This window comes from Colletotrichum abscissum (genome assembly GCF_030869225.1).
Source record: "Colletotrichum abscissum strain IMI 504890 chromosome Unknown Scaffold_18.1, whole genome shotgun sequence".
Lineage (NCBI taxonomy): Eukaryota > Fungi > Ascomycota > Sordariomycetes > Glomerellales > Glomerellaceae > Colletotrichum > Colletotrichum abscissum.
The window spans coordinates 314,674-335,204 of record NW_026850076.1 but is presented as its reverse complement, the minus strand read 5'-3'; the positions used below and the strand labels follow the sequence as shown (position 1 = coordinate 335,204).

The window sequence follows — 20,531 nt, the reverse complement described above, 5'->3', positions numbered from 1 at the left end:
GAGGCGCGGGGTGGTTGGTTGAGGAGCCCCCGGAGAGCGGAGACGTTCTAGTTACCCCAGATTTCCCACCTCGCTGGATCCCACGCTCTTGGCATCCCTCATTCACATCCAACTTCGATACCATGGGTAATCCGTTTGAAGCCGACACTTGAAATGTCGGCCGTTCCTTGAACCACTGACCTGACATCGAACCCAATGCCCTCTGGTTCAGTCAGCCGGACCGGCGCATGCCAGCGCTGTCACCGCCGAAAGGTCAAATGCGACCGCACCCGGCCTTCATGCGCCCCTTGTTCCCGGATCAACGTCCAGTGTACCTATGCCGCGAGGGAGCACCAGATACAACTTCGTCGGCAGGACGTCGAGAGGCTTGAGCAGCATATACGAGACCTACAGGCAGAGAACGATAATCTGACCGGGCGACTGGCCGAGCAGCAACGCCAAGCAGACACCGCGGATGAGAGGCTTGCGACTCCGACTACGACGTCAAGTCTGGGGCTACAGACTGATGAGGCTGAAGCACCAGCTGCTGGGGGCGGAGAAATTGCTAGCCAGGTCATTCATTTATCACTCAGCGCTGGTGGAGGTCGAGACTTTGTCGGCTCGACGAGCGGTTTGTTCCTCGCCAATCTGCTACAGTCTCATAGCCAGTCTTCCGAGGCACCTAGTCATACCGTCGGCCAATACCCAAGCTCAACATCCCGCCATCATGGACGTACGGGAAGCCTTGTGCCCACCAGTGGAGCTACCAGTCTGCCACCAAGGAGCATGACGGTAGAGATACTAGATGCATACTCCAGTCACGACCGGCTTTGCTATCCGTTTCTCTCACCGAAAGCACTGGACCGGGCCCTAGACGTTGTCTACGACGTAGGAAACCCAGAGAAGGGGAATCCGATCGATAGCTTTCTTGTCGACATGACTCTTGCCATCGGGACCGCACAAGTCTACAAGTTGAACTGGAACGGGTTCTGGGATTCCGAGGTTCACTATACACGCGCCATGACGCGATTGGGCGATGTTCTCTCTCGCGGAGGTATCACTGCTCTTCAGGCCTTGCTTCTGATCTGTCAATACAGGATGGGAACAACCTCCCACGACACGAGCACCAGCGTCTGGCACCTGATTGGGGTTGCGGCGAGGACATGCTTCGAGCTGGGGTTGCACAAGGGGTCGACGTATACCGTCTCTTCATCACGACCCGGTGACGAGGCGGATGTGGAGGGAAGACATGAAGACGTTGAAATCAAGAGACGGTGTTTCTGGAGTGTGGTATCGATGGATCGGATTGCCAGTCTCATCCTGGGACGGCCGCTGGCTATCCAGCTTGAGGATATCGACGTCGACCTTCCGCCTTTCGATGTGCCTGGAAGCCCCGTCCCACTTTCCAATTCACTATCGACGGCCTCTTTCAGGACCCCAGAGTGGCATCTTGGAACCGCAATCTTCGTTCACATTGTCAGGTACCGAATGATTTGCGGCAAGATTCTCAACGTCCTCCATCGCAGCGCGAACATAGCACGAGACCCAGTCACCTACGAAGATAGTCGAAACACCCTCGCCGAAGAGCTCCAGTCATGGCGCGAGGGGACAAATAGCTTACCACTAATTCCCCCAGAGGCGCCGCTCACCTCGCCCGCCAGCAGGTCCAGTTTCCGCTCGGCAGAATGGTACAATCTCCTGTACCACAACGGAATCTTGATGCTGTTCCGCCCATCTCCCACCCTATGCGATGCCACTGGAAATAGCATCGTGCTACAGCACATGTTTGACTCTTCGCAAGAGGCCATCAAGCTGTACGCTAACCTGCACCGCTCCAGAAAGATCAACTATTCTTGGGTGACACTTCACTCCATCTTCATCGCAGGACTCTCCTACATCTATGCACTGAGAAATCATCTCCAGCATATGCAAAGCCGGAACCCCGCGAATGCCAACACGCCCAGAGCCACGCTGCGAACAACTCCCACAATCAGCCAGGTGGTCAACGATACCCGAGCCTGCTCAAAGGTGCTGGTGGCTGTGTCGGAGAGATGGGCCATGGCGCGCAACTGCTCCGAAGTATTCGACCGCCTCAGTGACGCCGTTGTCGCAGACATTGTCGAAGCCCAAACTGGAAACGGTTCATCATCGAATGAGCCAGCTTATAACAACCAGCCCACAGGCGAGACTGAGCACCTATCTCAAGCTATGGAGATGGGCCTGAATGATGCCATGTATGGTCAAGGCCCTGGCCAGAACTTTGTTAACATGACAGTCGACGAGACTCTACGAGACTGTTTTGGGGACCTGCAGAATATCTGCTATGACCAGTATCACAGCGATGCTATTGCTCAACTTTCCCAAGATTGGCTGTTTGGAATGGGAGAAACTCCGAGTCGCTACTTCTAGCGTCACAAGATATTGAAAGCAAATACGTTCTTCTATTATTCGTACAAGCTAGCATTATACCTCAAATCCTACCCCGCTGTAAGAATCTTCGCGGCACCTCGACGTATCGACTCCGTAGGTACTCCGCGATCCCCTTGCCCAAGCCATCTATTCTATCCGAGGATGCAATTCCTCCATTCAAGTTGTCCAGGATTCGGCTAATACATTCATTAGTCAATGTTCATACTGAAAGAAGCAGCTCGACTCACAAATGTACGGCATTGATGCCGGGGAACTCAACCCGTTCGACCCTCCGGTTTGGATTATTCTTGTACCAGTCATCACCCAACAACTGCTTGAGCCGACTCACGGTCAAGATAGTCCGCAGCCAGGGATACTCATCCTCATTGCGAACAAAGAAGCCCACGTTTGAGTTGTCGGCTTTGTCGCCAGACCGAGCGTGGACAATGCTGCCCAAAGGAGCAAGCTCTGTCGGGCCCAAGGAAATGATGTCGATTGGTTCTGCCGTGTCTGCGGATGGCCTCTCAATCTTATACGTCGCAGTGTTCTGAGGCGGAGCAACGGAGATCGGCCTGCCTGAGGCCAGCAGCACTTGATGATCGATAGCTGACTGTGGTACCAATGCCGGGAACATCTCCATGAACGGCTTCGGGTCCATCGTTCGGAAATCTAGCGACATGTGGTAGCCGGGGTAACTCTGCATTCTCACAGCATAGATCGGAATCTTGAAGTTGACGGCCGCAATATCCTCCTTCTTTCGCGCCTGCGCAAAGACACGAAGCTGCACGGTGCCCGCCTGCTGAGAGCTAGGGTTTCGGGCTTGTGTTCCGTACTGCTCGATGCTCAGCCTGCTGAAGTTGCTGTCCTTGAAGAGGTATCCTAGCTGGTTTTTCATCATCGTCACCTTCTCGTCCACGTCAAGTCCGTTGATGTAAAATGTCGCCTCGGCCTGGTACCCGCCTTCAGCAGCGAACATGACCTTTGTTGTCGGCGGTGGCGGATGCCCTTTGGCACCCCATACTCTGACACGATCTTCCCCGGCATCTTTCTGCTCTTCGACGCGGACACTTGACAAGTCGGCCACTACGTCCGGGTTGAGGTAGAGATGGCCCTGCAGCTCGTACAACAGCTGCGCCGTGACGGTGTGCCGCGTAACATGGCCGCCGCCCTCGGTAGTCTTACCGATAACGCACTCTCCGCCGCGAGAAATCTCCGCCACAGGGAACGCGAGATCGACCAGCTCCGGGAGGAAGTCTTTGAAGCCGGAGAAGTTGGCACCCACGACATACGGCCCGCATTCAATCAGGTGCGCCGCGAGTAGGGCGCCGGCCAGCTCCTGGTGCTGGTCTTCTCTCCAGCCGTAGTACCACGCCGCGGCGCCCATCACTGGCGAAGCGTCGGTGCATCGCCCGCAGACTACTATGCGCGCGCCTGCTTTGAGAGCCTCCACGATGCCCCAGCACCCGATGTACGCGTTGCCACAACAGGGCTCGAAACCCCAATCGTCGAGGGTGGTCTCTGGATGATCCAAGTGCGGGAACTTCAAACTCCCCCTCCTTGAAGGGTCCTGGAGTAATCCAGAGACATCATCCCCCAAAACCGCAGCAACTACACTTTCAGGATACCCCTTCCTCCTGCACAACTCTTTAACTTTGTCAAACAGCGCAACGGTATTGAGCGCCCCCGCGTTCGTCACGACGCGCACGTCCTTAGTCATGATGTCGTCGATGCATTCTTCGAGCTGCTCGTAGAAGCCGTTCTCGTAGCCGAGGTTCGGGTCGACGTCGCGCTTGGTGATTGCGTTCCAGGCGATGTTCATCTCGGAGAGCCAGTCGCCCGTGATGACTTGGACGTTGCCGGAGCGCAGCATGCGCGCCATGGCATGAGGATGGTCGCCTGTTGCGCCGGAGACGTTCCCGATTCTGATGGGGGGTTTATCGATCATGTTGAAATTGCCGCTGTTGAAGGAAGGGGGAAGAGTAGAGACAGGAGATAAGAGGAGCAAGGCGAGGAGCAGAGGCGGAATAAATCAAGGAAGGGGAATCAGACCTCAACGCGGTCCGCGGTATTATCATACAAGATTTCCCAAGCTGTCTGGCTCACATGTGCCGACGGATATCTTCAGAATAATAGACATAACCATGATCCATCTTCTGGATCCAAAGACATCAGTAACCGCCGATTGCGGACTCAGTGCCTGCGGACCTAGCACCGAGCCAAGACCTCAAACGGATCTCATCTGTCTGCATCATCCTACCGATCCATCAAGATTGCGACGGATCCAATCAAAATGGCATGATACCAACAACTCAGCAAGAAAGCTTTGATCCTCACTTGAGTCCAGTAGCTGATCACGTTGATACGCCCACGAGGGGCGGCACCACAGACCGAAGCATCGGCGCGGCCACCGAGGCCGAAAACTCCCCATAACTCTTCTCTTCCAGCCTCTCAATACTTTACGGAGAACCAACACGGCACTGGGAGCGTCTCAATAGGGGATAATTTGATTGGCTCAGTGTCCAGAGGGACGAGTAAGAAGAGCCATATCCGGCCCACCTAGATTATCCCCAATACTACGCTTCAGCGGAGAACTGAAAAGAAATGCCAAGGCGGAAATCTGAAGTTGGAGAGAGACGGTGGCTGGGCAACTAGAAACCATAATCCTTCGTGGCGTGCGCGGAGACATGGCCGCTCTCCATACTCCTCCAGGTGTCTCGTCGGCATTCGGCGCCGCTGGCCGAACTACGCTTTTGCCGCTTTACGCTTCCGCGGGCTGTAGTGCTGCACCCTTGCGGAACGGCATCACTCTGGGTCCAAAGCTATGGATTACCACCCTGCCACCACGTTACGGCGCCCCCACCAGATATCGCGGAGCCAAGGATGCCAAATCCGGGGTTGTTGCGGGGAAGAGGAACCGAGGGGGGATTGAGGTTTCGTTGCACCAGATTGCTGTACATATACCGTCTTCATTACCCTTGGCCAGGTTTCTGGATGTGACCCTGATCCATTGCTTCAACACTTCAACTTGCTTGCCATCGTCTGTTGTAACTCCTCTATTATTCTTGCTGAGGATTAGCAGCAACGATAAAACTATTGTGAAGATGGCGACGCAGACGGAAACTGTGGCCAAGGGCCTTCCGGCGCAATCGCCAACCGACATTGAGAAACAGCAGGTCCTTCACCAGGAGCATTCTCATGTGCTGGACGACGAGAAGAGGCCTGCTGTGGCGGTCGATTACTCTGGAGCTGCGGCCAAGACTGACCCTACGGAGATCAAGCTCGTGAGGAAGTTGGATCTCTGGGTGATGGTATGACCTTCGAGACTCAAGCTACTTGTCCGAATATGATCTAACTCTAAACTACGAAGCCAACTCTTTGGTTGATGTACTGGCTCAAGTAAGTCTTCCCTCCACCGAGCCCCCAAGTCGACTCCGAGGACCAACCGACTAACACCACCACCTAGCTACCTCGACCGCAACGCAATAGCCCTAGCCCGACTCAACGGCCTCGAAAAGCAACTTGGCCTCAGCAGCGTCGAATACTCCACCAGCGTCTCCATCCTCTTCGTCGGCTACATTCTTGGCCAGATCCCCAGCAACATGATCCTAACCCGCGTGCGGCCTTCCTGGTACATGGGCGGCTTCATGATGGCCTGGGCCGTGGTCTCCGCCCTCACGGCCGTGGTGAAGGATTACAAAGGGCTAGTGCTCACGCGCTTCTTTCTAGGTGTCGTCGAGGCGCCGTATTACCCCGGCGCTCTGTACATCCTGTCCATCTTCTATACCAGGAAGGAGCTCGCGACGAGGATTAGTGTGTTGTATTCCGGGAATATTCTGGCGACTGCGTTTGCGGGGCTGATTGCTGCGGGTGTGTTCCACGGGATGGAAGGGTTGCATGGGCTGGAGGGGTGGCGGTGGTTATTCATTTTGCAGGGCGCGGTGACGTTTGTGATTGCCATGATGGCTTGTTATACGCTTCCCGATGAGCCTCTTACGACGAGGTGGCTTACGCCTGAGGAACGACAGCTTGCGCATGATAGGATTGAGAGGGATACTGTAGGTGCGAAGATGCAGAGTAGTACTTGGGGTGGTCTGCGCGAGGCGATTGTCGATCCGAAGGTGTGGGTGTTTATCTGGATGCAGCATTGCCATCTTGCGACGAATGGGTTCAAGAACTTCTTTCCCAGTAAGTTTTCATCCCGAAGATTGTTCTTCTTGATCATCACCAGCTAACTTGTATGTAGCGATTGTGCAAACGCTAAATTTCAACACGACGATTACGTTGGTCCTGACGTGTCCGCCATACCTCATCGCTGGCATCCTATCCATCGTCTGGGCGTGGAGCTCTGGACGTTTCAACGAGCGGACGTGGCACATCACCATTTCTAAAGCCGTTGCTGCTTTCGGGTTCATCTTGGCTTGCGTGACGATGAACACTGGTGCTCGGTACTTCGCCATGACGGTGTTTACTATTGGCACGTATGGTGTAAACTCGATGTGAGTAAAACCGCCCAAACCAGGTTCGCTGAGACATGGTCGTGATTCTAGTAAAGCTGACATTGTTTGGGGTCAGCTTGCTCGGCTGGGTTGGAAGTACGTGCGGACAGACGAGAGAGAAGAAGGCCTCGGCGCTGGCGATTGTGAATACCAGCGCTAGTATTAGCTTTATCTGGACACCTGTAAGTCGGCTGCCCCTGTTTCCCCTTGAAATGTTCAGAGGAACTGTACTCTAACTACGTCGCCAGTACTTGTGGCCCACATCAGATGCCCCAAGATATGTGATCCCTATGGCCAGCAGTGCGGCGTTTTGTGTGGCCTGCGCCGCTGGTGCATGGTTGATGAAGTGGATGCTTGTGAGAGAGAACAGGAGGATTCGGGCAAGCAATTCTGAAGCCACGCTATTTTATGCCCATTAAAGGGAGATTTATAGGTTGATGATAGGACGAATTTGACTGCAACGATTCAAGTTTTGATCACTGGGAGTCTAGAAGAGTCGGTTGGCTTTCGTAGCTGCCCTCAGTGAGCTCAAGGGACAAGTTACCGATCGACGCAAAGTCGTTTCTTCGAGTGAACCTGACTAGAGTGGTTCGAACTCGCTCAAAGGATCCAGATCGAAACCTAGGAGCTCTCCTTCCAAATCATAGAAGTCCCCTTGATGCTCTGGGCTAGCCAGTTCGGGCCACATAGACTTGAATAAGTAGTTTTCAAAGGATAGGAAGTCCTGAGTGCCCACAACAGCCTCCGCCGAGCTGGAACTCGATCCGGCGGGAGGCTGGTTCACTCGGTCTAGGTCTTGCACGATAGGCTGAGAACCCCCCTCGGAGCCCCACGTCGATGGATCACCGAGGATGGTGTCTTCTACTGCACTCGAATGATCTTTATGAGTTCCTTGGTCACGTTGGGCTTCTGGGCCTGATTCAATCTGCGGGTCTTTGTCTTGCTGCCAAAGCTCTCTCAGTAGGACACTGTACCCATGGCAGATGTGCGGTTCAGTTGAGGCCACTTCGTCCAGGGTCAAGATAAAGGCTTGCGATAGGCCTCTCACTTGTTTCTGTTGAGCATGGCCCCGTATAGCCCCTGCATTGAGAGCCTTGTATAGAAACACTGCGGCATAGAGTCCGTAGCTTCCAGCTTCAGTCAGTCTCGAACCGCATTGGGCTGTCAGAACCTTCAAGAGAGAGAACTTACAGATGATAACGTGAAGGGAGGTAACACAAAACCCTTCGGGGATCCAACTCCGTTGTAAGACTAAGAAGTTCTCTTGCTGCCGTAATAGCACTTGCAATGTATCTTGCGTCAGGTGAGGCCATAAGACCATTGGGGAAAAGATCCAACCCCGATCTCTTGTTGCCGCGTAATTGCCGTCGGTCGTCTCGCCGAGGACCTTGATGTTGAGACTCACGCGTCACCACGGCATGAAAAGAGAATGCGTTAATATATAAACAGAGATATTCGTGCGAAATACGGAGCGTAGACTTCAGCTTCAGAGAAACTTGGAGACCTCCCCAATTGGTACTCCATGCCGTTGCTGCTTCCATCAGGTCATCCAAGTAGCGCGGATAATCGCCCTCGTTAATCATCGACTGCGTTCTCTTATTGGCCGAGTAGAGTATCGAGTGGGCGTTGTGAAGTATCTGCATCAAATCCAAGTGCGCATGCAGAACTGATGCGTAGTCGTCGGTACCACATCCAGCCACAGGCTTTAGACTCGGAAAGTCTTTGGCCGTGAACTTGGAAGAGAGAGCCGGCCCACGGGACCAGAAAGACTGCCCTAATCGAACTGAGATCTGCCTGTCTGCCAAGTAGGTGACTGCAATCGAGAGCATGATCAGCGCAAACTTCTTCTACCAATTGAAAGTCTTAAACTCACACGTCCAAATGAGACGATTCTGCTCCTGTTTATCGTCTACTGACTCTCCCGATGTAGGACTCCGAAATGCGGCACGGTCTAGTCTCAACGAGTAGCCCAAGCGTACGGCGAGACCGACAATTGACCAAGCTGTTTGTCCTTCACTGAAGTGGTCCTTATGGACCGCCAAAGCGGAACGTTTTGATTCGATATGAGGCAACCACTCAGATAAGAGTAGCAAACCCTCGACTGTTCGCGGGGTTTGAGTCCATGAATGAGCTAGGAGCACTTGAAGAAGTAGACTTTGCACGTAACTCCAACACTGGCTGTGAAGATGTGCGTCCCCTGGAGAGTCCCTTGATGCAATAGTCAACAAGACTGCTAGTAGAAAGTAGTCACGTTTCTGTAGCTGGCCTGGCTGTGTGAAGAAGTGAGTCGGAGTGACAGGGCAGTACAGATGATAGTTGCTTGCAAACCTATTTCGTTTAGTCTTAGATTATAGCCATGTCGGGGGGTTTGACTTACATATCCAGAAGCTGGGATGCCTTGTCAAGGCGAAGAACACCTCGTCGAATCAGCTCAAAGTTGTTTAGTCCCGATATCGTATCTGTCATGCACTTAGGGGCTGAGTTTTCTATCGAAAAGCCAGAGCCGTTGAATTCCTCCAGTCTTACAAGAGTCTCTCTGGGCTTGGCTGAGGGCATGGTATTTGTATGGTGAGATGTTGGACGATGTGTAATTAAATTCCTAGTAGATACCTTGTTCCTTGAACGAGCAAGAATCTGCAAAGCATCAGAGGGATTTCTGAGCTCCATTTCATTGTGATCATCGGGTCCCGTAACTTCATCTTCGTTGCAACTATCTTCGTTCGTTGAGGGGACGAAGACTGAAGACCGAGGAGATGCTGGCCCGGGTGATGGTTCGACTGAGGAAGGAGACGCTTGGGTATTGTGATCCCGCCTTGCTTTACGAGACTTGCGCGATGAGGACACAACGCATTCACTTCCAGAATAGTAACAGGAAACACAGGGAGGTTTCATAGGCTCTCCAACCCCTTCACTGAAATGTGTTGATTAGAGCAGAGTCGTTGGGCGAATCGCGGGCATACTCACAAGTTGCACTTGGTCTTTCGACTTCGGCATCTCGTACACGCGCGATACGACCTCTTCCCCGTGCCAAGAGTCATGATAAGTACAGTGCAGAAAAGACAGATGACATGATCTAAAGCTCCTCTGGTACTTTACTGAGACATAGTTCGACGTTGTTTGGGGGTGTTGTTGGCGACGGCCCGGATAGCGGGGCCGCCGCGTTCGTCGGCATTGGTCGGCAAGGGACGGCACCGGACGGCACAAAGTGGATATTGAGAATCAAGCAGACCAGTCGGCTGTTCCTTTCAGCCGCGAGTCGGAATGGGATGAAGCTGACTCTCGATCGCAACGTTTATTCTTCTCCAGCATCATTTCAACCATATAATTATGATACAAAAGTACAATGGAAATTAGACCAAAGCCACATTGACCGCCCTTGTTTGCACGCACTGACGCCATTTAGGTAGGTTGGCGTTTTCGTGTTCCAGAAGAGCTTTTCGCTACTGAGTGATAAAAGAATATTTCAAGATAACATTTCGTCAAACCAAAAAGCTAAACGAATAACATCAACTTTAATATGCGTATTCTCTTCCAAAAGGATTATAATAAGACCGGAAAAGCAATTGAGATGCACGATGTTGGTTTACTTAGCCGAGCTCTCTGATCACCGCGCCACTCTCATCCTCCATCCCCCTCTTGGCCCTCAAATCATACTTTAGGAGCCGCTGGACTTATGAAGTAAAGGGGTTATTGACGGAGTATGATCGAGACTTCCGAGGCGTGTTACTCCTGCTCATCAAGGAAAAGTTGTTCTCATGTAGCGTCCCTCTTGACGGCTTGTCCTCGTTCCATGAACGATGTCTGTGTTGACCGGTGGCTATCGAGGCCCTTCACTGAGCGTCGTTTCCACTTTCTAATTCTTAGTAGCTGCTCGATCAGGAAAATGATCGTGATTCTCGGATATGGTGATGGCGACGGCGACAACGTAGGCAGTGCGCATCTTGGACACTGTCGCCGATTAGACCGAGGGATGTCCATGAGGGGTGGGGAGAACCACTCCTTTCTTATTGCGCCATCCCGGTAATGTTCTAAGATATGTCTTTGACGGAGTCTCATATTTCTGTCGGTCGTGGCTTGCGCGTCATCGGGTACAGCGCGTGGGTATTTCCTCTTCTTGACACAGAACCCACAAAAGAAGTTGTCTTTTCCGCAGTCACTCCGTTTTAGGAGATCGTCTATCGGATCCCAGCCGTGGTTACTATAATAGTGTTGATAGAAGTCTCCGAACCTGGAGTACATTTGCAAACGCCTGCATCTTGGATCGCCAGGAATGATATTTGAGGGAACGCCAGGGCGACCGGGAGTAGGAGGCGAGTGCTCCTCGCATAGATAGTATATAAGGTTAGGATGGGGTTTATCACAACGCATTCAAGCAGCCTCGATGGCATACTCGCGTCTACAATGGACGCACCCAAGTTTGGTAGGCTGTCCAGTCTGCCTTGCCTCTCGTTCGGCCGAGATTATTTCTTCGTCTTGGTCCTCTCCTACTCGATCAGGCATAGGCGGAAACTGTATGTCCACTTGCTCAGGTCGGACTACTTGTTGCTCACATTGGACAGACATGATGCTGAAGTTCTATTACAACATTAGCATACGCAGCCACCAGTTTGAACTTGGCTGTGGGGAAAGCAGGGAAATTCAAGCTAACTTGATGTTTATATTTCCGTATTCTGACTCGTCCAAAAAAGCCGAACGTCTGAATAAAAATGTAGGGTCTGGTGAGTGATAGCCTTCGCAGATGATCGCAATTGGAAACTAGATGTCGAGAAAGCCAAACGTGCGTGCTCATGTATAAAAATACGGTCCTGCCACCATGGAGTGAAGGACTTGGATCTGAATTGACTGTTCGGCGAAAAGTATCAATTGCTCCAGTTTTTGTACAACATCATCATGAAAGGACCCTACTCTCCCCTTTAGATGTTTACTGGGTGTCGCCCAAGCGGTAAGCTCCTCGCTAAGAATACTGAAAGGGATAGAGATCACCACATTGATCGAACAACACATACAACCATTCAAGAGAGACAGAATGCGGTTGAATATCATTCTATTTGTCACTGTTAGATGCCACGAGATACATTCGTCTTGCGGTCTGGGAAATTGCCAAGCGAATGTTGAGTCCTACGATAGCTCGGGATACCCGAGTATGTTATGAAATAAGTGGCATAGATGCATAATGACCATTAGTGCCTAGGATACTTTTTCTTGTCATCTGTATTTTTAGGTCATTCAAACAAACATCGATTTAGCGCGATAGTCACAATATCAATTCCGGCAGACCAGGTGGCGCCCGAACTTACGAGACGCATTGGTTGGGTTTGAGGTGAGGCAACCACTTAGACAACAATAGCGGAGCCTCAACCGTTCGTGGGGTCCTAACCTAGGGATGAGACAGAAGCACTTGAAGGAACAGGCTGTGTACGTGGTTCCGGTAATGGCAGCGACTTGGGGTGTATTCTAGAGAGCCCCTCGATGCGACATTCGGCAAGTCTACCAGGAGGATGTAGTCGCGTTTCTGTAGCTGCTGCAAGCCTGGATGATTGAGAAAGAATTCAGGAGTTCCTGACTAACATATTCGGAAGTTCGGATAGAATGAAGGGATACGGAGACCTGTCGATCTATGAGGTCGATCGAGTGATCAAGGTACTTGAGATAGGAAAGTAAGCGAGATGCGATCATCCATGGGAAAGATTTAAAGGTATTGCATTTTGGTTGTTTGGGTAACTTCCTCCCGGAGCAGAATCAGCTACGTAAAAGATGTTCGACTAATAACTATTCCCTCAGAAGTATTCCCTCGTCTCCCCACTACTGCTCCTCCCCTGAAGCTTATTCAGTAACGCCCGCTCGAGGCCATTGCCATGAGCGAGGTCTTGTCCCATTGATAATATGTTTTTGGATATGATCCAAACGCAGCGGTTGGTCTAAACCTGTAAGAGTGAGGCCTTCCTGTATTTGCGGATCATCGTATTTTAGAGCCTTTCGACAATACCCGCACCAAAATCCATCAGCATGAATCGGAAAACAATTATCTCTCTGGACTGACAGCACCTCGCTCCAAGAGGTACCCACTCCGTGCATCATTGTCAAGTGTTGTGCAAACTCGAAACGTTGCGTAACCTTGAATGATGTATTGCAACGCCTTGAATCATTGTCACGGTCCGACAGCGAACACACCCAGTAAATGCCGTTTAGATCCTGGATTCGTTGCTCAGAGTGGCTTTTCTCACAAAGTCTCCAATCCCGTGCTTCCAAGTAAGGCGAGGAGCAAAAGGTACAGAGGAAACCATCAGTGACACTATCATGCGTTTCTTCGTGGGTCGCATGTTCCGCCATAGTTAGTAGTGAAACGTTGGCCACAATACCCATAATAGCATCTGGGTAAGTGTTCACTGTGCCCATTCGTAAGGCCATTCCCATTTGTATGCGAGGTCCCGTTTGCGGACATGGTGCCTGGAAGGCTGTTGTTAGCATGAACTCGCAAGCTTCACCAAGAGAAGGAACAAAATATCAATTACCTTGGCAAAGACTGGTAATTCAGACTATGGGTCCAGGGAAGACAGATGTCAGATTTAGTTGAGGCGTGCGTTTCATAGAGTACTAAGGTCTGTTAGCTGGCGCCGTGATGTATAATACTGGCTGTTCTGCTTAAGAAGCCGGATCACCCCGCCCTTCATATATTTGAGGTAAGACTCGGTAATTGATACCTGGGTTGAAATTCGTGATCGCTAGGATGGTTTCGACAAACTTAAGTCCCCTTTCATGATAAGTTTACCTTGAGCGGTGAAGCATTCATCTTCTTCGCACTAGCGACGTAGATCGTCTATGTTTTGGTGTTTCAATATGAAATGTCATGTCACCTGTCGAGAACGAAATGTAAAGTTATCAATGAACCATTCTTGAGATTGACCGCCACTGAGAGTCTGTGGGTCGTGAGCTGCACCCATGATTCCGAAAAATACCTAGACCTGCCTTGATGATTTCTTGGAAAAGCTTAGCTAGATAGCCGGTAAAACTCCCCGAAAAAGGTGGCCAAAGAGCTGATGAACGACTGACGCCTCTCTAGCAGGGTGAAGCTGTCTGGCTTTCATAATCCGGAATGTATGAGATGACAAGTCGCGCAGTTGTATGGTGTTGTTTACCATGATTCAGCGGTAAGTATGTCTTTGAAACCTTAGATAGATAGTCCAGATTGCCGTCATGAGCTTTAGACGGTTCGTGGGTAGGGCTTTGTGGTTACTTTGATTCCTGGATGGATTCTTTATGGAGATTTTCTCAAACGCCACTACGTAATTGTATCCTTGGCAATCCGACCCTTCAAAGGCTTCAATGCCGAGCGGATGATGTCAAAATTGAATATGAAAGTGTTCGCAAGTTTGCAATAATATTAACCGACTAGTGCGTGAAACCTTGTGATACTCAAGATACCGAATATTGACTGAAAGGACCCATAACTCGCTGACATCGCGAAATTTGCGGAGAATATCTTGGTATCCTGCCATGACGAATGATGGTCGGTAAAGACCAAGAGTTTGATTGGTGAAAACTTTCTGTCGGCCAGCAAGGATTGGTGTTTCTCCACAAAGAATGCGGTAAACGATGTCAAACAAGCAGTTGCCACATCCTTCCAGTCTTCTTTGTGGGCCTGAATGTTTCTGCGGTAGATTATTCAGGCCTTCTATCTTGGTTGACGGTGCGGCGGTAGGATGGCGTTTTCTATGTCCTGGCAAATGAACATGTGCATGATTGTTACTTTGAACAGATGATCTTTGTTACCGCCTCTAATGAGATCATTGCCAAGAGTCGAGGCTGATAGCAAATATGACTCTTATGGTTGGGCGCCTGTCTTGGATTCCAAACACAAATTACCACCATCCATAAGGTGTTGGGTATTGATTATTGCGTAGTGACCTGTCACTAGATGCCAATTCATTATATCATACGAAGTTCCGGTGGAAGAGGAACTGAATTACAATCGTTTAATGCAGGGAAGATGTTAAAGAAATTGGTGTTTTGTTTTCTTTTCTTCTCTTTTTTTGTTATTTTTTTTTATTTTATTTTCTCTTGCACTTCTGTGATACTCAAGCGTGCTCAACCGCCTAAGTACTTTAAGGATATTTCGAACATGCAACTAGCAGCTACATGCTAAGAGGCACGCATGTTTCCCATGGTTCAGCAACCAGTGGTCATCAAGCTCAACCACTGACTTCTAGTATGTCAGATACCTCCCTCTTGTACTTTGTCTCAAATTCCCGCAGTAGGCAAGTGCCCGTTAGAGTTCCCATCGTCTAACATGTGCCGTTGCAAGTGATCCAAACGCAGCGGCTGGTCCAAACCACAGATAACAAAGGATCGTAAAAAGTCTGGATCGTTATATTTGATACCCTTAACACATTATGGGCAATAGAATCCGTCAGCGTAGATCGGAAAACTCGATCTCCCGAGGACTGGGATCACCGCACTCCATGATCGGCCCACCCCGTGCAGGGTTACTAAGTGTTCTGCGAACTGGGTACGTTGTTTCGCGGTGAAGGATGTGTTGCACGCTCCTGTACCTCTAGGTTCTGAGCAAACCCAGTAAATGTTGGTCGGATTCGTGATATATTCCTCATCATGTTCAAGTTCGTGATCTCTCCAGTCCGTCGCAACTGAGAAGAAAGTACCGCAACCCGGATAGGTACACGGAAATTCCTGATTACGAGGCCTTCTTTGGTGCTCTTCATCAACGTGAGATGAATAAGCCGCCTCAGTAGTGAATCGTTGGCCGCAATATCCGTAGTAGCACACATAGACATGGGCGCCATTGACATTATTTCTGCTGCCATTAATACTGATTCCATTTGTAGATGGACCTCCGTTGATCTGCGAATTCAGGTTGTGGTTCCCGTTTGTGACAGAGTTCCCGTTTGTGCGTCGATCCCTCTCCGCACGTTCTGTCCCGTTTGCGAACATGATGCTTTTGTAATAACAAGGTCAGTATATTCTAGGCGCGTGACCATGCCGATAAGAAAATCAAGTGGTAGGTACCCTTAACTACGTTAGATTGGTGGTGATGATTTAAGATATAGAGAGAGTTGACACTCAAATTCATAGGGGAAGTGCGAGGTCTGGAGATTGTGTAGTTCTGATGTCGTGGTGTGTCTCGACCTGACCTCGAAGAATGACACACGTCCACCCTTGATATACTACTAATGAATTAATGCTACGTTTCAACACCCCAGTTAGACCAGACCCGTAAAGTGCCGGGATTCTTGGACTGTTCTACTTCCATACCCTTGCAAATCTTCTACCTCGGGCGGTAAAGCATTGTTCTTGACTAACATTCATCGGCTAAGACTCTCTTTCTGGATGCAAATTTCCAACGTCATCTGGTGAAATCAGAATGAAAGCCATTCCATGAATCCATCCTAGCACTAACCGCCACCAGGGGGCTCCACTTTGTCAGCTACGTCCTGGATCCCGCTGCTTCGAGTGCAGAAAATCTATGGCTCAATCTGGATATCATGCCTTTGAGTTCAATGGGTGACCTTCTAGGGCATTTGAAAGAACCTCTCCGGCCTTCTTTAGTGAAACGAGTCTGCCTAAATAAGAAATTTTCAGATCTTCTGATTAGAATCATATTACGGTGTCACGGCAATGAACACGTGCGTCTTCGTCATATTGAATAGATGATCCCCATCGCCCCCTTTGAGAAACTCATCGTCCAGAATTGAGTTCAGCAAAAAAGAACTTTCCACTACGCAGCAAACAGGCGCCGGCCCCGAGATCCAAACACTGCATGTGAGAATGTGCCCTTGACTCAGCGTGTAATAACCTGCATTCTGAGATGACCTGTTGGTAATTGCCGCGTCGCTTTACGTCGTATGTTTAAGGATCTCTCTGGAGAAGGTAATCACCACTCGTGGGGAGAGTTTCAGACAGTTTATTTCAACTCGTCCTGTACCTGCACTTCCTTGATGATGGAATATACTCACTGAACTGTCTGAGTAGGTCCAAGATATTCGGCCAGTAGCTAGGTCCTAAGAAATATCCCCTGTTCTCATGGTTGAGTGGCTCATCATCAAGCACAATCACTGACTTCTCCCATGAATCGCCTCCCTCTCGCGCTTCTTACTCCGTTCATCCAGCGGCCCATCATTGAGCACAATAGCTGATTTTCATTCTACGAATTTTCTCTCTCTCTCTCTCTCACCCCCGGACTAGGCCACTGCCAATGGATGCCGCCATCTTCCAATACATGCTTTTGTATGTGATCTAGACGAAGTGATTGCCCTATTGCTTGGAGCTTGAGATCCCTTTTGATCGCCGGGTCATCGTATTTGAGACCCTTACCACAACGCCCGCACCAAAATACACTATGCTTGAAACAAGTTTTATTGAGAATCTCATTTTATCCATCCTCCGTTCGGTGATAGCCATGCCGTATACACAGGTGGTTTTGGCAGTTGGTACCTTGTTTACTGGTATAAGATGTGTTGCACGTTTTCCCATTCATGGCCGATGCCTTCGAACACACCCAGTAGACCTGGGGCTGTCCACGGCCAGCAACGTGTGATGCTTCGCATGCTCTCCATTGGAGTGCATTCCCATAAGGCTGTCCGCAGAAAGTACACATGAAATTGCCAAGAAAGTGTTCGGTTTGTTCGTGGATCTTCCGGGGGTCTCCATTCTGGAATTGCAAGCTGCAATACCCATAGTAGCACGTAACATGCGCTGTTTCGTGATCAATCCTATCCGCCACACTGTCGAATGCTTGACTACAATACGTTCACGTAAGATGCGTCTTCTCGTGCGCATCTCTTGCGTTCTTTATGATAGCAGACAATTGCGAGTATGACACCCATAAACGGGTTCTGCGACATACTTTCGTTACAATGCCGTTAGCATGTGCCAAACTAATCCACTAACTTTGTGGGCAGATAAAAACGAAAGCGACCTTGATTCGTGAGTTAAGTTGTAGTTTCAAGATTGTAACTTGTAGGTCAAGTGCAAGGTTTGTCGAAAGTCCTGAGCGAGGGACTGTTTTCCCACTTTGAGTAGAAAATCTCACGTCTTATACATCGGTGTTTCGATACACTTCACCACGTAGAGCAAGATCTCGTGCTCTCGACATTCTTAACTGTTACACTCTAATGATTTATGGAAAGTTTAGGTGGTGTGTTGTTTACTCTTCTTGAGTGACACTATTAAAATCCGATTTGGTATTGAAGAAGGAATAAAGACTTTCTGTGTGACGAAAAAATATGAATGCAAAGTTCACAATGATTTCTCCTCGATACTGACCACCAGAAAAGCTATGCACCACGAGACGAATCATAGATTCGCTTTGAGGATCATTCAGCGGATGTCAAGTCAGACGCCTCTTTGGGATATCTGCAAGAAGTGTCCCATGACAACATGGCTCGGTCACTTTAAGGATTTATGAGTCGTGGCGATTCAGCTCGCCTGTCTTCACCTTTTTTGCGGTTTGCCAGCGTTGACATGCCCCGGCGGCAAATACGTCTTCACCATTGTGGCCAGGTGACCCTCCCCCGATGACAGCCTTCGAGACTACGTTTCAGTAAACCATTTTGAAAGCTATTAGTCATTAACGGCAATGAGATTCGACTAGGTGTCAATGTGTTTACTCTTGTGTTGCGTGAAAGAAGAGCCTGCTCAAACCAGAGCTATGTGAGTGTCACTATCAAGCTAAAAGAAACTCTGTATGAGAAAGAAGATAAGGATATAAATTCAGGTACTCTCTTATAGAAAAGATATTCAACTAGCAGCTAGATTCTCGTGTACATATTTCACTGCTCTGGTTCACTAGCTAATGATCGTAGACAATCGCTAGATTCAACATCATCAGTCTCCTCAACCTCATCAAGACGCTTCCTGATTAGGCTGTTGCAGCGCACTTTCTCGCAAGGATATCATATGCCGTGAGCGGTGATCCAAACACCGCGTCTGCCAGTGCCCGTAGAAACGGGGGTAACTCTCGAATTCGGAATCATAGAGCTTGCGAGCCTGGCCACAATCTTTACACCAGAACCTTTGTCCGTTCGACGTGACATTATAATCTTTGATAACTGTGGACGCTTGTTCGGGTGGTATGTGTATGTTATGTTCCGACAAGTGGCTCGCAAACTCGGAACGTTCTTCGCGCTTGAAGGGTGTGTTACACGTACTAGTCCCATCATCTTTCAGTTCCGTACAAATCCAGTTAGGGCCGTTCTGATCACGGTCGCCCTGGTGTGATATTTCACACCTTTTATATTCGATCATAGTGGGATGTTTCTGATTGCACCCAGAACACTCGAAGTTCTTGCCAAATTCATTGTCGTGCGTCTGTTCGTGATATTCTGCAACTGACATAGTATGGAACGTTTCGTTACAAATCCACCAGTATGAGCACTGGAAGTGCCTTGCTGTATGCGCATTTCGAGCGATCTCAGTTGGGAACTCGGCGAATTCGTAATATGGGCACTGCACATAAGGGCAGGTAAATCGTTTCGTAAGGGTGGGAGAATCCATGCTCTCATTCGTCCTGTTTCAGTTCAAATCTCCGATTGTATAGGAATGCCGGCTGGGTAGCTCTTTGGTAACCCGGTTTGTAGATATGATGCCCTGAATTTAGTACGATCAGTATGTGCGAGGTTCGCCGAATTTCCTGGGCAGGGGTAATGATAATAGCTCAATACCTCAAGATAGATAGACGGTTTAAGCTTTGAATGTAAGATTGCCGACAATTTCTTTTCGGGGCTGAAAACCAAATCTGCCAATTGACTCGCTGTGCTGATGCTCTTGGTGCTTAGATAGGGGCCATTCCTGCTTCCATGCTGGACAATCCCGCCCTTAAATACTCTGGATTATACTGACACGAATTAAGAGACGTTTTTGTGGGATCTAGATCACTTGACTGTTCTCGTGTCCGTTATGCTTGCAGATTGTCACCTTGGCTGGTCAAGATGAAGCTGTTCAGAGAACTGTCCTTCAGACTACCCTTGCACCTCTGTGGCTTTGCCATAGGGTGGCACGGCAGCATTCACCCTGAACTAGTAGAAACCATTGACACTTTGATTAGATGATCCAGCCTACCGCCAGTCCGTCCGTCCGCCTCTCAAACCATTGCCACATCCACGAGCCATCAGGATGCATTGCCCCAAGCTTTTCCTTCTTCCTTTAGCCGATGTTCACAACCGCCGGTGACAATGAATGGCTATTCCGACCAAAGGCCTCAAGATTCAATAATGCAACCTCTACTGAAAAGATGAGCGTGTTCGCGTCAAAAGTTGGCTGGGCGGAAGGACATGTTTGCTTACCTCCGACGACGCAGTTTGGTAAAACCGTGAACAACTGATCGAGTTAAGTCTCCTGCTAGTAGACAAAGAGCGTACCAGTATCGCGAAGTTTGCTTACTGCATGTGTCTAAATCTTGCCTACTGCGGTAAATGCTGAGATAGCCAGTCACGAAGAACCTCGTGGCCGGACAATCGACAACGGTCATCATAACAGGGGTCTCGCCGGCAAATCAGGCACGAGATCTATTTCCTCAACTATCAACGACAGTTGTTTCTTCAACAAAGGATCCAAGAAACGACCTCGGCACTGAGTCCCTCAGTGACAGCAGCCACGTCCAAGCTGCTAGTAAGCAACGGCTGGGATGATTGTTCA

At 49.7% G+C, this 20,531-nt stretch overlaps 6 protein-coding genes across 6 annotated transcripts; 3 read left to right on the top strand and 3 right to left on the bottom strand.

The window, feature by feature from the left end:
• Positions 1 to 195: 195 nt before the first annotated feature.
• CABS01_08106 (fungal specific transcription factor domain-containing protein) lies at positions 196 to 2,388 on the top strand (the record flags this gene model as incomplete). Its single annotated transcript, XM_060541468.1, has 1 exon — positions 196 to 2,388. The coding sequence occupies one exon, from the start codon at positions 196 to 198 to the stop codon at positions 2,386 to 2,388; it is 2,193 nt and encodes a 730-aa protein (XP_060402272.1).
• A 244-nt stretch (positions 2,389 to 2,632) lies between these two features.
• On the bottom strand, positions 2,633 to 4,333 carry CABS01_08105 (uncharacterized protein; the record flags this gene model as incomplete). The annotated part of the gene is made up of 1 exon (XM_060541467.1): positions 2,633 to 4,333. The coding sequence occupies one exon, from the start codon at positions 4,331 to 4,333 to the stop codon at positions 2,633 to 2,635; it is 1,701 nt and encodes a 566-aa protein (XP_060402271.1).
• Positions 4,334 to 5,489: 1,156 nt separating this feature from the next.
• On the top strand, positions 5,490 to 7,303 carry CABS01_08104 (major facilitator superfamily transporter; the record flags this gene model as incomplete). Its single annotated transcript, XM_060541466.1, has 6 exons — positions 5,490 to 5,696; positions 5,756 to 5,784; positions 5,852 to 6,573; positions 6,632 to 6,884; positions 6,961 to 7,066; positions 7,133 to 7,303. The coding sequence occupies 6 exons, from the start codon at positions 5,490 to 5,492 to the stop codon at positions 7,301 to 7,303; spliced, it is 1,488 nt and encodes a 495-aa protein (XP_060402270.1).
• Positions 7,304 to 7,464: 161 nt separating this feature from the next.
• On the bottom strand, positions 7,465 to 9,440 carry CABS01_08103 (uncharacterized protein; the record flags this gene model as incomplete). Its single annotated transcript, XM_060541465.1, has 4 exons — positions 7,465 to 8,011; positions 8,076 to 8,697; positions 8,758 to 9,212; positions 9,262 to 9,440. 4 exons carry the CDS (start codon positions 9,438 to 9,440, stop codon positions 7,465 to 7,467), a joined length of 1,803 nt encoding a protein of 600 aa, XP_060402269.1.
• Positions 9,441 to 12,707: 3,267 nt separating this feature from the next.
• On the bottom strand, positions 12,708 to 13,247 carry CABS01_08102 (uncharacterized protein; the record flags this gene model as incomplete). The annotated part of the gene is made up of 1 exon (XM_060541464.1): positions 12,708 to 13,247. One exon carries the CDS (start codon positions 13,245 to 13,247, stop codon positions 12,708 to 12,710), a length of 540 nt encoding a protein of 179 aa, XP_060402268.1.
• Positions 13,248 to 15,274: 2,027 nt separating this feature from the next.
• CABS01_08101 (uncharacterized protein) lies at positions 15,275 to 16,180 on the top strand (the record flags this gene model as incomplete). Its single annotated transcript, XM_060541463.1, has 4 exons — positions 15,275 to 15,405; positions 15,725 to 15,850; positions 16,001 to 16,013; positions 16,100 to 16,180. The coding sequence occupies 4 exons, from the start codon at positions 15,275 to 15,277 to the stop codon at positions 16,178 to 16,180; spliced, it is 351 nt and encodes a 116-aa protein (XP_060402267.1).
• Positions 16,181 to 20,531: the final 4,351 nt, after the last annotated feature.